Genomic DNA, 18,562 nt, shown 5'->3' with positions numbered 1-18,562 from the left:
TTATTCATCAACAGAATTCAATACAAAAATAAACAGAATTAAAGAAACAATTCAGAGACAAGGTTAGTTAAATTGCAAATTGAATTAGCATTTCGATAGCATGATGATCCAAATCAAGAAGCCATATTTTTATTTTTTTCAAAAAGACGTTCATATTTCTTATATTGCGAATGTTAACCGTTAGTGTATTAAACAGTTTACATGAAATAATTGGGTAAGAGTTTCTGTAACTAGTGGTGCGAAAAAAGGGAATATTGACCAAGTAAGCAGAGTTGCTGCGAAGATTTCTAAGGTCCGAAATCGGACTTTGCAGATAACCTGACCTTTTAAAAAACACTTTGAGGACTTTAAAATAAAATAAATGACGAACAGGTAGGACTTGCTGGTATCTAAATAAATGCATTGAGTTAGCTAGTCGATGCGTTTTGCAAACATTTCGAATCGCAGATTTCTGTAAGACAGTTAGCTGATTAAGATGATTCACATATGCTCCACCCCAGCAACAAATGCCATATTATAATTTTGAATGGAAAATTCCATAGTAGACCATCTTCAACATTTCCAAGGAGCAGTGTTTCCTCAAATGATAAAAATTCCGATTAGCTGAAAACAGATAGTTCTTTAAAAGCGATATGTGTTTGGTCCAATTTAAATTTTGGTCAAAAGTAATACCTAGGTATTTGAAGTCTTCTACAATTTCAATTGTAAAACAGTTTTTATTGCAAAGTTGATAATTAGTACATTCATGTGAATGAAAAACTATAGGAATATCAGGCGATATTTTACGAGTAAGACTAAAATACATAAGTTTAGTTTTATTGCTGACTATAAGCTCATGTTTCGCAAACCAGCATCTAAGCAGATGAATATCATGATTTATTACACATATTTGATTAATTTGATGAACAGTAAGCAATTCCTACGTCATCTGCAAAGGCTTTGATTCTACCAATTATTGGAAGCGAAAAAAGAGAATTTATGTATATTAGAAATAAAACTGGACCGAGTACTGAACCTTGAGGGACTCCTAAGTGACTAGTTTTAGGGTCACTGAAGCAGTTTTGAATTTTCACTAACTGCATTCTATTTTTAAGATAGGACTCAAACCATTTTAAGGTAAACCCACGAAAGCCAGCCATATCAAGCTTGTCTAGCAAGATTTTATGGTTAACCATATCAAATGCCTTAGTTATGTCCACGAAAAGTACAGTACAGTGATATTTACGATCTAAACCACTTTGCAGAATACAAAAAAAATCTAGAAGAGCATCTTCCGTAGATCGTCCAGTTCTAAAACCGAATTGCATCGGACTAAAAAAATTGATTCTATTAAGATAAGCGAATCCTAATTGTCTTTACTTTTAAAGATTTCTGTTTCAACGTAGAATTTACACATCACATTAATTTTATTGCCAATAAAGCAAGTTCTTTGGTTCAGCAAAAGAATTTAATGATCCTTATGTCACTCTTCGTATGGAGTTGGACTCCCTTTTACGAAATTCACACAAATCGTATTGAATCTATTCAACATAATTTTATTGGTTTTGTCTTTGAAGTTATACTTTGAGAGGATCTTCATGAACATCGTTATTAGCTTCTTCCAATGCGATCTTTATTAATTTTAATTTTTTGTCTGAATTAGTTTATGTTTCACATTAGTTTCACATACTTCCTAAAGTGTTATAAGGCTATATGAGTTTTGAATTATATTTTGGATTATTTTCCAAAATTAAATTTTTTTATTTTAAATCATTTCAAACTTCTGTGGGTTAGATATTTGTCTGTGAATGGATTTGTTTGACGTGAAAAAGACACTTCAACTAAATATGTCATATTGTGAAATTCCTCTTAAGCCTCATGACTCAAGACTACATTCTTTTGATGGTGACTGTATTATCAATTTTCGAATACTACAACCTGTCTTCACTTAAAATTAATCAATTGAATGTATTTAATTGTTTTTTTTTATTTTTTAATGATAATCAAGTTCAATACCTGAAATTAATTATTCTCTTCCGATATATAGTAATAAAATGTTTGTTTTTCGATTGAAATAAGATTTCTTGACAATGAACTCATGATACAAATTAAAAAAACAAAATGATTATATTTGATTATGAATAAATAATTATATCACAATGAAGACTTATAACAATAGTTCCAAAAAAAAGCATTTTAATAAAATTTACCAGGTGTTCAGGATGCCATGCACTAACTCATTAATTTATGCACATTTTGAACAACAAATGTATTTTTGTTAATGAAAGCTTAAATCTGATTTATTTTGTTATAAAGTTTATACATAACATGAAGAGATTGACACATTAATGTCTAAAACAGTCCTGTTTTTCTTCATAAATTTAAATTTATTTTTAACGAATTCTTTTGCATAATTATATTATTATTTTGGATGACGTTTTAAAAGTTTATAAATAAATCATGTGTCAAGTATTGGTTCAAAATTATTTTAATATTGTTTATAAAATTTTTCAATACTGCAACAAATCTGAATTTCTCACTTTTGTTGAAAAGAAAATAATGACACCAGGACCCTAATTCAATTTGTTTCGGGAAAGTGACGCAACCATATGTACATATGTACATATATGTTTACTTATACAAACTTTAAAGCCTTGAAGGGCTCACAAAATTATTTGTTCCTTTTTAACAAGATTCAAATAAAGAATCAACAAACAAGTAAAAAAATAAACAATCACAAAAAGCTGTTTGTCATACATTACTTTTCCAATGCCTAGATAACTTCTTATCTGGTGCTTTGCGCCACTCACCAACCTTAAAGATGAAACAAAATCCAGATTTAAATTTCATCTCGTAAGTATTTATATCATGGCAATTTCAATGGTCTCAGTAAACTGACACCAATGAACACATTGAAATAATGCATCACAAAAGTTGGGAAAATATGTTTAAAATTAAAGTGGTTTTGCGAATTTATTTTTAAAATAAAGTAGTTTACTATTTAACACAAACAGGCACAAATCCGAACTCGCTCTTGTATTAAAAAAGAAATACATTTGAGAGCGATCATTAAAAGTTTTGTTTTCCTCATGGGATTTAAAAATTTTTTTTTTTTCAATTTTAAGATCATGTTCTCCCAATGTGCTTATAGTAGCCCATCAGTGTTGTATTGTTAGTTGAATAATGAATAAGATAAAATTCTAATTATGTAGTTGTACGTACGTACGAGATTTTAACTGGCAAAAGTCTTACACGCGTAATAATTATACTTTCTCACTTTTGTGTTCTGGTGCTCTGATTCTGGTTTTTTCAAAAGAGTGCATTACTGCAGCCATCAGGGACATCTCAGACTTACTACACTTCTTGATCATCTGCTGGTGTTGAGAGTTTTTGTGTTTTACTGCGTTTGGGGTTGTTGTGAATTTTCCCAGATTTAATTTCGTAAAAAAAAGTTGTGCAAATTTAAACTCCACTGACAGCTGACGTGACAGGGTATCAAGTTCTTCTTGATAACCTTCTTGGATGATTGCCGAAGCGTCAACGAAAAAAAAAAAACAGCACACAACAATGATTAACGATTCATTTGAGTTTTCTTGTAATTATCATAAAATATTGATTGCACTTTGTTTGATTGTTTTTACTTTTTTTAATTTGATTTTGGCATTCAAATTTTTGTTTTTGTATTCTAGCTGACGACGAATCTGATTCGAATCCACACGAAATGGACGGAAATAATTCAGATGTAGAATGCGGACTATCTGACTTGAATGGAATGAGTTTGAACTCATATCATAGCAATGGACCAAATACATTTGCTCAGTTACAGGTAAGACATTTTTATCTTTTCAAAACAAATTTTTAAATACGAGTATGTATTTGATTGTGTATTATGAATCTACCTACCGTTAAGTATTTGATTGTTCTCACTCTCTTTGATTCATACAAACGATATAATGTACGCCTTTGATATGATAAATTATGTAAATATTGTTTTAATTTTTTTACTAATACAAATGCGACGAATATTTTTTAGTAAGAGTGCTTACAAAAACAATAACTAGGAATTATTTGTTGTTATTAAATAAAGGGTCCTTCCCTTTATATATATTTGTATATTTGTTAAATAATTAAAGTTCTTGTCAATTATTGATAAAACACCAAAAATCCAAATCTACAAATATATTTTAGTTTTTGAGGAAATTGGAAACAATTACATCTACTTAATATTTTTACCCCAATTAGTCTTTTCGTAAATTCGGTAGATCCAATTTTTCGTCTAGGTGTTAAACCGCAAAAAAAAGTTAATTTTTCTGAGGTATTTTAACCCTGATTTCAAGCTGATTAATTTTTAACTTCCCACAGGAAGTTATTGTAACCGGTCTAATTTGTTGAATTGAAAATTTCGACATTTCTCGACTTTTGAAGGTCCCTAGAGTCTAAATAAAAGATTTTTAGAGAGATGTCTGTGCGTGCATGTGTACGTACGTTTTGTTATAGAGATAATAATAATAATACAGAAAGATGCAGAAAGGACTCTTAAAAAAATTGCGTGAGTGGTTTTTTTACCATAGCAATTTAAAAAAATGGTGAACATTTTGTTTTACGCTTAACATCTGACGAACAAACATCGCTAGAGACATAATATAAATTTTATATTATATATTGTATCGTAAAACCAAACAAATATGTTTTTGGAAAAAAATCAAATTAACGGTTTTTTATAAATCAAAAAAACTGGAACAAACATCTGTCACCTCGACAATTTTACGAACAAAAACTGATTTTATCACCAAATAATTTTGTGCAACTAAAAATAACTACTCAAATACCTTTTTTTTGAATGTATGGTATTCATGTCTTCAAACTTATTTCATCTTATTGAAAATATTGTTTTCGACCTTCAGTAAAATTATTATAAAAATGCGACAGTCAGTGTTTTTCATAAAAATTTAAATCTACAAAATTCAACTGACAACTTTTTTTAACAAAACACAGAACATTTTAAGCAGGACAAATTGACAGAAGGGATGGAAAGTTATCAGTGTGGGTTGAATCCCAGCCTCTTTTTTGAATTCAAGCTAAATCCCGTTAATTAATTATGTCATCATCATAAGCAAGTTGCAACAAAATCAGACCTTTTGAATGTTAAAAACTATTTAAATTTAACTGCAAAAATGTTTCAAGCGAAGTGTTTTATACAGAAATATTTTTAAAAAAAATCGCTGAGGAAAAAAAGGTTTTCAATAATTACATAATTCATATTATAAGGAGGTTAATATAAAAACTATTGTACTTATTTGTTCATACGATGTCCTCTATTAAACTGATTGATAATGTATTCACAATTCTACACTATTATATAAACATTTTTATGATTTTTTTTATTTTTAAAAAATTTTCCACCTGACCACTGTCGAGCTCTGCATGCTACTCAGCCAACTCGTCTACATTTCCTGTTCGGTTGTAGACCTTACCTTCCTTTAAAGACAATTCTATGTTTTTTTTGTTTAATTAGGATAGATTTACTTGTAGGCCTAATCAAGTTCTTTAATTATGCTTTATTTATCAAAATCCAAATCGAAAGTTGTTTATCCACAACTTAGTTTTTTTTATGGATTAAGGAAGCTTTTATTAACTGTCTTATTTATGTGATCAAATTTATACAATTATTTATTTTATATATTTTCTTTCAGCAAGGTGATTTAGATCGGCAACGTCTGCTTGGGGACCGACAGAGAAATGGTGTTTATGAAAGTGTAATAGAAGACGGACTTGAAGGTCTAGAACATCAAGAAAGGTAAGTTAAATTTTATATTCAAAATTAGCCAAGAGTGACCATATAGAAAAAAATTGTAATGTAATACACAAATAAAATGCAATCTTTGTTACCTAACTATACTATATACAAAATTATATATCTTTGCTCGAAGTAATTCTGAACTTATTTTGAAGTAAGAAAATGCAATAACCAAAAGAATACGTTTCAATTATAAACTAATATTTGCTTTTACATAATAGTTTACCTTATTTGGTTTTTAACAGAACTTGAGTAATAATGGTCAAAAATAGAATTCAATAATGATTGTATACAAAACGAAATTAAATTACTTCAAATCAATAAGTACAGTGGCTCGCACTGCTAATTGGACACATAAAATATTATTTTTCGCAATGCAATTTTTCCAAGAAAATGTATGGAGAGTACAAAACTTTATAACCATTTTATACTTAATTTAAACACGTTTTTAATTTAAATTAGCCAAAATTACAATTTAAGCTAATTAATATTAGAAAAAAAAACAACTTTATAATTTAAGACACATAATTGAACACCTAATGCATATTTAGTACTAAGTTCTATATCATTTCGATTAAATGCCTTCCTTAAGTCGTCGAGAAATTGAAGAGGCAAGTTTTAGCATACTTCAAGACTTATTTTTTGCCATACTTCTTGGAATCCTTTAAAGCCCTCATAATGTTCCTGAAGTTCTTTCGAGGAACTCGCCGTCCCAGATAATCTCATATATATACGCGATTGCATTTAGGTCAGTTTACTTTTTGTATGTTTTAAGAACCTTAGGGCAGCTATACAATATCCACGACACTGTTGTACGAGCTATGTGCCTTGGGTAGTTGTCCTGATAGAAGATGAAATTGTCTGGTATTCCGATCTCACTCACACTGGACCCGAAATGTTGTTTCAAAATATTGATGTTAGCCATTTAATACATTTTATTTTCCATAAAATATTAGTTCCAAACAACGGAACTTGCTTTTTGTCATATATACATTCTTGGATCCAGACCTTTTAGCTTAAATTTCCTACCTTCTGTAAACAAAGCCTAATTTATAATATTGTTATGTATCTTGTGGTCAACTAACAATGCAAAAATATGTTGTTGCACCTTATCCCAAGAGGACGTATCCAATGTTAAAGTTCACTAGAAAACTTAAGTCTTTCATTTCTATTTTGCACAGTTGTATAGCTTTTTATGGACGGCGGCGGAACGACCATTTCGGTCATTACTTCGATGGTAATGATTCTTTCGTTGCTGTCTTCCTTACTCGTTGTGTCAAAATCTTTAGAGGTTCCGAAGATAAGAAGGAATTTTAGTTGATTAGCCGAAAAAGTAGCTCTACATCGTAATGCAAGGTTAAAAAAAAAATCGTTAATCCACGGCAAAAAATAAAAATTATTCAATTTAAACAATTTCTTAAACGTCCATAGTTCTTGTAGCTACTGTATGGGTTCCTCTCTGTTTGTGTACTAGTTTCGTCAATTCTAACTTTTTGTCATGGGACCTGGTTTGAATACAAATTATTTTAATATTATAGTTATCACTTTTTAATATCGTCACAAACTAAAAGCAAATTATTGCAAAACCCGCGTATTTAAAAAAGTTTCACATTATTTATAATAAAATTTTGACAATATACACCATATATTTTTTTCTTTGCACAACTAATTTTGAATTTTTAATCAATTGTCTGGACTCAACTTTTTCAAGTAAGCACTTACAATCCTGCATCTGACAATTTGTGTTACAAACCAAACAAATATGCAAGCCTGACAGTAAACTGTGTATGAATATAATTGCAAAATAACTTACAATTAAAATCTAACTCTGTTGAGAGCCTAAGAGACGTGCTCAAGCCCTGCTCAGAGTTAGAAAAAAAAAACGCCATTTATTATCTGATGGGAAAATTTGAAGGGCCTTTAATTATACAAACTTTTTCCGTAAAACATCTCTTAACGTTCGCTTACATTCCTTCATTCATTTAATTCTTAACTGGTTTGAAATTGGCTTCAGAATCGAAATTTTAAAGGAAACTTAACTTTAAACATTAAATTTTTCCAAAAACCAGTAAAGCTATACACAATATTTGTTAATATAGAGGGACCTATAAGACTTGCCGTTATTAGTAGTTCTTCGTACGTTAATAATATATGCATTTAAGCTTGTACATTTTTATTTGTTTGAAGTTACTTGTCACTTTTGTAACCAGGAATTGGAAATGAGAACTTTAACAAATAAACTTAATATATTGTTTGTCAACATTATACTAAATAATATTAAGTGACATTCGTTTATGCGCTGCAGTGTATTTATTTTATTTATTATATTTCTTCACACAAATGTCAACGGTCTTATCATTATTTAATTATATTTATTATTTGAGCAATAAATTAATTTTAAGCTGCAAACCATACTAGTTTGCCGTTGCCTATTTTTCTTTTCTAAATGCTAATATACAAAACAATTCATAAATATTTCGTAAAACGTGTCACTGATACAAATTGCGACAAATTCATGACGTTTGCCGTAAGTCATAAATAATAAATGTACTATACATAGATTAATTATGAATTTAAATTATAACGTCATCGCTGTTGCCGTGTTTCCTCTTGTTTTCATCAAGCAAGCATGACGTTTTTGTGCTTATCACAGTGGCGTATACCTACACTTATTGACACACTTAGTGAGGAGTTTGTATTTTGATCTCAATAACAGAAAGCTACTTTAAAATAGACATGTGTATGAGAAACATTCATTGGTACTTATGGCTTACAATCCCTATTGTACTTTAATATCTTAAAATTTCGTATGTACTTGAATTATTTCCCAATTACTTTTTTACTTGAAACAAATTACAGGAGTTGGAAGTTCTTGATGCATTCAAATGGATGCTGTTCCAATTAATGACACTAATTTTTCAAAAAAAAAGAAAAGGATTTGATATACCATAGAAAAAGTCCAAGGCTTCGAATTCTCATTTTGACAACAAATTTAACTTTGGAACCAATAAAACTCCAACACGAATTTAAAAACAGACCTTTAAATGTTTTGTAGGTACATAATGGTACCGTCTTGTGTCTATCAGTTGTTTTGGTTTATTGTGTAAAGCAGTTCAAAAACTTTAATGCCTGGTTAAATTGCATTTCATGAGCTGTGTGGCTTGTGGGACCATCAGTTTAAAACCACATGTCGTCCAAGTGTATATCTTCCAATTCGGACATTAAATAATCGGTAATTATATCGCCATAATACTGGTCATTCACAGTACCGCGCCAATCTTTATCCTCTACAAAAATTTAGGCCAAATAACATGCACAAAAAGTATATTTTCACCCGACCAATATCACATATTCTGCTTATTGAACAAACTTAATGATCTTTGTCATTAAAAATGATTATGCGATGAAATTCATCCTAGCGCATATTCTCCATAGTCCATCGTCTTTAATTTGAGTTTGTTTGAGTTCAAACCAAAATCTTAACACAAAATACACAATGTGGTCTAAACGATTCACAATTATTGAGAACGCCGCCGTGGAATTAACTAATTGGATCATTTGTTACGGACGCCTGAACAGCTTGTGATATTTTCGACACTTTGACCAACCCGAATATGTAGACTCAAATTTGTGCACAAAACTTTTTATTGTCGGTCTACTAGGGCGAAAATGACCACCGAAAATTGAAGATAAAGCTCTTGAAATTATGTTCATCGACTTCGAGTTTCGGTAGGAATTGTTTATAATTTGCAGCGGTTGCTCGTTTGTGTTCTTTACCACGATGAAAATGTTGACTTATTGGTTAAAGGCTGCGTTAACAAATTATATTTAAAATTGTCAAGCACCTACTAGAAAACCTGATAAAAAGATATTGAAGAAAAAAATTTAATCATCAAACAAATACTCGAACTAGGTACAACTTAATATTTTGTTTGCAACTCCGAACTTAAACCGAAGATAGGAACTTTACACAAGAGAGTTTTTGCAATACTATTTTCAATGAAAATAGATGGTTTTTAAAAATTGACGCATAGAAAATATAATACAAACCTAACAGTACAACAAAAAAGTCACTATACTCTTTCTTATCGTTTAGGGGTAATGAACCCCCTACCTTCATATAAAACTAAGGGCATTTACATGAAAGAAATCGCAAAGCAGTCATTACACCTGTATGACCGTTTTTATTTATTAAACCCGTTATCTATAAAAGCTTAGGATTCCTTCAACGATTTCTCAGATAAATGAGGCAACATTCATTCACCCGAATTTGCAGAATGTCTTCTTTAAATTCTTCTCTTCTATTTTTAAATGCTCGCACTGTAAGTACGTTTAAACACAATAATTTATTCATAAAATAAATTACTTAATTCTATACAACATTTAAATAATCAGGTTATTTTGCTTACCTCGAGTACCGACCCAGTATTTTACCTTTAAATACATCACCTTAAAATATATGCAGTACATCGCATCGTACAATATCTAAGATCGTTGAACTTTGAAGAAAGAAAACAAATTCGCGCAAGGTAATAGGCTTAAATAATTTAGTTTGCATTGTTTTGGGCCCAAATTTACCACATACTCATATAATAAATTCTTGTTTTCTATTAAAAGCACGTTTTTCAGCTCACCAATTGTCATCGTCAGTTGATTGAGCAATAATTATAATAATTTATTGAAGCGTGTTTTGTTTGGCATTGAGAAGTAGAAGGTATGTTTTGTACGTTTCGCGTCACTTGATCGTGCTAGAGATTAAATTGTAGGCTATGGGATATAGATCACAAGTGATATAATTTGGAACATTTTTTGAAAGTTTCGTATATACATTTTTGAACAACATTTAATTTTGTCCATATGTTGTGATTGGAAACAATGGCCGTCCCCGTAGTGTTGCTGGAAACCGCTGTCAGTGCAAATAGTTGTTTTAAAAAAGAAACCACTATATGCTACCCCCATACTTATAAATCCCTTAAATCAAAGAAAGAACAGTTTAAAACAATCCATTTTACATATAAGAAAGAACAGTTTAAAACAATCCATTTTACATATGTATATAAGAACATACTAAACTCACGTAAAAAAACACACACACTTTTTTAGTGGCTAATTTATTTTGACACCGGGCCTAAAGAACGGAGTTGCAAACAAGACTCACGTATTTGTTATTATTGCTAAAAAAAATAATAACACTATTTTGTGTAAGATACAAAAAGTTTAAAATCAATAGCTCTCCTTGTGTTGACTTGAGTCGAAATGTTATTTAGTTTTAGTTTTTTTTTGTAGAGTTTCGTTTTAGTACAAAAAAAGTTGTCAATTGAATTTTTAATTTTTCTAAAATAAAACAACTTAAAGCTACAAACAATAAAAAATACTTAATGTTTGATTTCAATACCTGGTTTCGTTCAATTTGTCCAATTGAAAATTTTGACATTTCTCGACGTTTTAAAGTCCATAGAATCTAAATAAATATCCGTGTTTTTTTTGGCATTCTATAAATAGTATAGTAGAAAACTCTCAAGAAAACCATCGGTAGTTGCTAGATTTTTTTATATAAAAATTGGTATAACTGAAAGAAGACTTGTCAAAATTATAATAATAAAAAAACACAAATAGAAAATAAAATAAAATGCACGACTGGGTCGCACGAACTTGCTCCTTTATGCAAAGAGTCTGTTTAAAAAAGTACTTATATAAGATTTAAAAATATACCTGTAAAATAAGTTTGTCTTCAAAGATATAAATGCCATTTAATCAAAAAAAACCGCACGATCTTTGTATATGAAAACCATAGTACTCTCATGAGCAGAAACTTTTAGGGCGACCAGTACCAGATTCCGAGTCGTTGGCGTGGCGTTAGTATCGAAAGTGGAGAAAGCGGGAGCAATGGAAAAATATTATTTCCATTCCCATAAGCAGCCAGCAGAATAAGGGAGATAATTAATTTTAGACCCAAAAAGTCTACACAATTTCCTTCATTCTATTTGAATCTATCCTTGCATATGCTTTCACATAAAGAGCTTCCATATTAAGGTTGATGAGTTTGTTTTTGTTTTTTTTTATATCAATGCACTTTATATAAAAAACGGAAAAGTAAAACAAAATGGCTTAATATTGTATCTAATAAGGGTACGAAAGACACTTTTGCATGTTTACTTCAGCTGTTTAGGATCTTTTACCAATATTTGTTTTTATTTAATTTTAATTCATGTCTGCTTTTACTTGGGTACGATCTTTGTATCTGAAAAATGGTTTCTATTATGTATAAAGCTACGATTCAACTTGTTCCCTAAAAGCTTTTTTCCTTTAGATAGCTTTATTGTAATTTCATATTAGAAGAACCAGGATGGAAAATAATAAGATAAGAAAGAGGCATGACCATGAATGTTTAAATTGTAAAGCGATCGTCTATTGGTTGTGTAGTTAGGTAGCAGGTAGATGTCTAATACGAATTAGGAATAGTTCATTGGCGAGCTTAGCTTTAGGCAGATAGATAGATAAGGACATGTTTATGATGATAATGAAGGAATGTTATTGGTAGCTAAAAGGTACATACATTCCTTCTTTACTATAAGTTTTCAGCGCTAACATAAAGTTTTTACGTTCAGTTTATTTATTTTGTTAAAGTTTAAAAAAATAACAAGCATACGAACAGGTACAAGAAATTGCTATTGATATTTTGTTTACAGTCAGGCTTTTGCGCGTTTGTTTTGTCGTTTTAGTTATGAAGTGACACGTAAGCAGTAGTTGTAGAAGTCGTGCGTAATACCTTTAAAAATAGGTATAATGTGTATACGTTGAAAAAGTGATTCTAATAGTAAATGCATATACTCTTTCTGGCCCGTTTCTTTAACTTGTACTAAGTTTATATAGGCGAAGGAAAGTAAATCATGTGTGAAACAACCTTATTCGTAAAGAATAATATTTTAAAATCACATATACAAAGTTTCCAAGATATTTCTTCTTGATAGACACTTTAAAATAAATTGTTGATTAAGTAAACGGTGATTTTTTAAGAGCTTGAGAACTTTAAAAAAAAAACGCATAAAATTTGCAAAATCTCATCGATTCTTTATTTGAAACGTTAGATTGGTCCATGACATTTACTTTTTGAAGATAATTTCATTTAAATGTTGACCGCGGCTGCGTCTTAGGTGGTCCATTCGGAAAGTCCAATTTTGGGTAACTTTTTTGAGCATTTCGGCCGGAATAGCCCGAATTTCTTCTTCTTGGTGGCCAACTTACATGTCCATTCCTTGAGATGAATTGTTCTCCGAAGTTTTCCCTCAAAATGGCCATAGAATCGCGAGCTGTGTGGCATGTAGCGCCATCTTGTTGAAACCACATGTCAACCAAGTTCAGTTCTTCCATTTTTGGCAACAAAAAGTTTGTTAGTATTGAACGATAGCGATCGCCATTCACCGTAACGTTGCGTCCAACAGCATCTTTGAAAAAATACGGTCCAATGATTCCACCAGCGTACAAACCAAACCAAACAGTGCATTTTTCGGGATGCATGGGCAGTTCTTGAACGGCTTCTGGTTGCTCTTCACTCCAAATGCGGCAATTTTGCTTATTTACGTAGCCATTCAACCAGAAATGAGCCTCATCGCTGAACAAATTTTGTCGATAAAAAAGCGGATTTTCTACCAACTTTTCTAGGGCCCATTCACTGAAAATTCGACGTTGTGGCAGATCGTTCGGCTTCAGTTCTTGCACGAGCTGTATTTTATACGGTTTTACACCAAGGTCTTTGCGTAAAATCTTCCATGTGGTCGAATAACACAAACCCAATTGCTGCGAACGGCGACGAATCGACATTTCACGGTCTTCAGCAACACTCTCAGAAACAGACGCAATATTCTCTTCTGTACGCACTGTACGCATTCGTGTGGTTGGTTTAATGTCCAATAAAGTAAACTGAGTGCGAAACTTGGTCACAATCGCATTAATTGTTTGCTCACTTGGTCGATTATGTAGACCATAAAACGGACGTAAAGCGCGAAACACATTTCGAACCGAACACTGATTTTGGTAATAAAATTCAATGATTTGCAAGCGTTGCTCGTTAGTAAGTCTATTCATGATGAAATGTCAAAGCATACTGAGCATCTTTCTCTTTGACACCATGTCTGAAATCCCGCGTGATCTGTCAAATACTAATGCAAGAAAATCCTAACCTCAAAAAAATCACCCTTTATATCATATCCGATACAGTTGCGCTATACATGGGCGGCCATATCGTTGGTATTTATTATAATTTTAGTTATAAAAATACATAAATATGTACCAAATGCACTAATTTAGATAAAAGCTAGGAATGTAATTACAATTTTATAAAAATAATGCGCTCTTTCGGGCTCATGCACATTTAAAATATTAAAAAAAAAACTGTTTTAAGATTCAAAATTTCGGCCGAAAAAAAAGTTTGTCTTCAAAAATTTAAATGCCATTTTATAAATAAAAAAACATTTGATTTTTCAAATTTATTTTTTGAAAATCGTTAGAGCGGTTTTTTTTTAAATTAATTTTGTATGTATAAAATTTTTCAATTTTTTTCTAAAAATATTTTTGGTATGCAGTTATTTAGATATTAAAAATATACGCTACACATTTGAATTTCGTTAAAAAATGTTGACCCGTTTTTGAGATATCGAATTTTGAAAAAATAAAATTCAATATTTTTTTAAAAATCCAAACAATAAGAAATTGCACTTTTGAAAATCAAATATTGTTAAAGCTATATAGGAGCTTATTCAGAAAAAAAATTATTGAAATCGGTTTATAAGTTGCTGAGAAAATTAAAAAACAAAATAACGGTTCTATGAGCGGTACCTTTCCTGAGCAATACAAAAATTTGTTTTTCTTATTGAAAGAAGCCAAGTTAAAAAATAAAATTTAAGAGAAAATTTAAAGAAAATCTATCGGTTTGTTTTTGAGAAATTTCGAATTTTCGTTTTTTGACCAAAAAAATTGTATGGTGGCCACTGTTAGTTTTGATCTTAAAAAAAAAATGAAAAAAACGCCTAACGCGAATCTGCTCAAAACCTTAACTTCCAAGTTTGAACTCAATCGACCCAATGGTTTAGGCTGTAGGAGCGTGGACAGACAGACAAAATCGACCGGACGGAATCGCGGGACCCACTTTTTTCGACTTCTCTACCATCGTAATATCATGTTTGATTAAAATCTCGAGTTCGAAATTTTGCACGAATGCAAAACTTGCCATATACATAGTTCCTATATGTCGCAAGTAAAAATAACTTAAACTAATAAAATAGACAATTTTCAAAAAGAAAAGAAAAAAATTAACAATTTCAGCTTTGACGTAAAATTAAAACTTCAAGAAGGGGTTTTTTTCGTAGACTACTACGTTAACATGTGGTGTTGAATCGAGCTTGAAGCTCGCTTTAATTCCATATATACCTTAAGTTAAAATGGGCTTGATTCGACTCGATTCCGGTCGGGCATTGAAGTCTAGTCAAAATTTGTGAAGGAAAACCTGTGTGGAGAAGTTGCTTTTACAGATAATGCATTATGGTCTGTTTATTTGCATGTTTGTGTACAAAAATATAGTTTTGTTTTAAATAAATTTAAAAATAACCTATTCTTAAATATATGGTGCTGAACTATTCATTGTTGACACGAATCAAACTATCTCACTTGCACTTCATAACAAACATCGAAACACCATTTGCATTTAAGAAAGTCCGTTCAAACCTTATCATTTTTAAATCTTCTTGTGCGGTGAAAACACCAAAAAGATTTATTCAATTTAAGCTGAGATAAACCTTTGGTGGAAGCATAGCAAATCTTAATTATCTTTTCTATTGTTTTTTCCTTCATAATTGTCATTAACAAAACTAAATAATATCAACAGTAACAGATTGAGTTTTTTCCCCAATGGAAATCACATGATTCTAAATGCACAACTACTCAACGAACACAGCCATTGAGATACAAATGCAATATCAATCGTAACAACATTTGAGAACGAAATCACGTAAGACCTATTCGAGACTCGTATAAATGGCAAAAACCCATCTGTAGTAGGATTCTACTTTAACTTTTATCGGTAGTATTCTTACTGCGGATATTGTTTTTGTTATTCGTTTAAAATCCTACTATACTATTGATAGATTTTCCAAAAAATAACACGGGTAATGATTTTTAGAGAGATGTCCTTGCATGCGTGTGTACGTAAGTTCGGTAAGGTTTTTTCGTCGTCCATAGCTCAAGAGCAATTAGCTTTAGATGTCGACGTCGAACAAAATTGTTATACAGATAATAATGTAGAAAGATGCAGAAAAGACTCTCAAACAAATTGAGTGGGTGTTTTTTTTACCAAAGCAATTTAAAAAAAGTGAAAATTTCGGTTAACTCAAAATATCTTTTAAACCAATAATGCTAGCAACTTCAAATAAATTGTTCATTGTATATTGTGACGTGATACCAATCTAGTATATTTTTGAAAAACATTTATTTAACGATTTATGAACAATAAACTGATTTTATCTTCAACAAAGAATAACGTTTGATATCTGGTAAATTAAAAAAAAAATCTAATTGACAGTTTTTTCTCCAAAAAAAAAACTCAAAGTTGTTAAAATTATTTGTCAACTTAACCATCTTTTCAAAAATTTAAAATATTGTTTTCGGATTTTTCATTAAAAAAATCTACAAAAAAAATACACAAAATTGGTAAAAAATGGTGTACGATTCTTGATATATCAGGAATAAATGAAGATATTGATTTCAAAATGATTCATTCTGTGCTAAATTTTGTTGTTAATGTAAGGTATTGGTCTTAGAAAAATCCAATCCTTATTTGTTATATGCAAAATAAAAGCTTTCAAAAACTGCTACTAAATACAATCCGTTGAGAACTAAAGCCTAGTGACTTACAACTCTCAACCATTCCTGCGTGCGAGTAATGTTGTCAGGAATGGAGATGACCTACAGTTTTAAGCCGAATCCAAACGACTAATTTAAGAGAGCACATTTCATGATTTGTCAACTCATCGCACAGGTGAAAAAAAAAACTTTAGATAGCATGGGTAGGGATCGAACCCAAGACCTCTGACATGACAGTTCTACTCACTATCACGCCACGGGTACTACTGCTACTAAAATTGGTAAAAATTGATTTTGAATAAAGATCTCGTCAACAAAAACAGATTTTGAAATCAAACTTTCTTATCATATGCAAAATATTATTGGTAGTTTTAAGCTTATTTTGAAAAAAAAATTAACTTACAACTTTTTTTTACAAAACACGAAAACCTACAAAATCAACAAACAATTGAAGAGAAATGTTTTGCAACTCAAATATAAGAACAACAAAGATATTGACTTTAATTTCTTACCCAAACACAAAATATTGTTATGAACATTGAAGTTAAAGTTTTAAACAAGATAAATCGACAGACGGGACGGGAAGTAATTACTGTGGGCCGCATTCCATCCTCTTTATAAAAAAAATGTATAGAAGGAAATAATTTAAGTCAATGACTTTATTCATTCTCGAGATATTCGGGTCGAAAATCAGTTTTACCAATTTTGTGTCGTGTTTTTGTAGATTGTTATTTTTTATTAAAAAATCTATAAATTTGATTTTTGTAAATGATAAAAATAGTATTTTGTACAAAAAAAAATAATTTTAAGGGAATATCTTTAATTTTTGAAAATATTTTAGAGTCCAGAATCAAGTTTAGTTTTTTTTTTTTAGTTTTTGTAAAAAACTGTTACTTCGATTTTTCCCAAAACGTTTTTCTTCGTCGCATAAAATTATTCTGGACGTAATATAACTTTTTGTCTTAAAATATTCAAGGTAAATATATGTTTGTGTTATAAAAAAAAGTTTACCTACTTATTTTTTTTAAAATGTATCACGTTACAACGTAAAATATAAAATTTAATTGAAGTAGCTAGCGTTATTGGTTACTTTAATGCGTAATGTATAAACAATTCAAAATAGTTAAATGCACAATTTGATCGTCTATTTGTTGTATTTTCTATTTTTAAAATATGAAGCATTTCAAGTAACATTCTTTTGTTGTAATATGCCTCTGTATGTAAAATTTTATTTATAAACAGAATTTATTACCAAATAAACCAGTCATCCTTATGTCCTGGCAATATAGGATGTACTAAAATATTTGACTCTCCGTAAAAAAGAAAATTAATAGAAATTGTGCGTGTAATAGTATTTTAGAAACAAAAAACTGTTTCAAAATGAAAAAAAGTAAATCCTTGAAATGCTTTTTAATTTATTTCAATATTACCAATTTTGACTATTGTAAAAATATGCTCCTTCATTTTGTTGGCTAATTTATAATAATAATGATTTGAAAATGAATTTTTAACACTGCTGTATCCATATTTCAACCTCATTCAATTCAATGTCAATGCCATAAAAGTAAATTTTCAATGGCGCTCTGTTAGATATGTACACTATACATATATGTATGTAGGTACTTCAGTTTAATGGCGCCAATTAAATCAATTTCTTTTATTTGCCTGATGTGTGCCTTGATGTATCTTTTCAATCCACTGCCTCTTAAATCGAAGCAAAAACATTTGGTATTAAAATTTTCCTTGAAATTAAATTAAATGGAAAAAACAAGATTTTTAAAATATTATTCTTGGATTAATCGTATTTCTTTACATCATGAAGGCAACGGCAATGATGCGCGTTCGCGTTGGATAAATCTTCACGCTGGTATGAGGTATCTCATAAATAGTGTTCGGATGTCTTTATTTCAACGTTCCAGCTATATACTGGAT

The 18,562-nt window shown here is 30.3% G+C and overlaps 1 protein-coding gene across 3 annotated transcripts in view; it reads left to right on the top strand.

The window, feature by feature from the left end:
* LOC129949832 (protein GDAP2 homolog) overlaps positions 1 to 18,562 on the top strand; it is a 102,143-nt gene that overhangs the window by 51,642 nt on the left and 31,939 nt on the right. For 2 of the 3 annotated variants that reach the window (XM_056061494.1, XM_056061497.1), the window contains 2 exons: positions 3,669 to 3,805; positions 5,673 to 5,776. In XM_056061494.1, coding sequence (XP_055917469.1) covers positions 3,669 to 3,805; positions 5,673 to 5,776 — 241 coding nt within the window. Of the gene's footprint in view, positions 1 to 3,531; positions 3,575 to 3,668; positions 3,806 to 5,672; positions 5,777 to 18,562 lie in introns of those variants that run through there. The other variant, XM_056061496.1, reaches the window with a different exon arrangement.

This window comes from Eupeodes corollae, chromosome 3, assembly GCF_945859685.1.
Source record: "Eupeodes corollae chromosome 3, idEupCoro1.1, whole genome shotgun sequence".
NCBI classification, from domain to species: domain Eukaryota; kingdom Metazoa; phylum Arthropoda; class Insecta; order Diptera; family Syrphidae; genus Eupeodes; species Eupeodes corollae.
The sequence above is the reverse complement of the archived record's forward strand: the minus strand, read 5'-3'. Positions and strand labels throughout refer to the sequence as shown.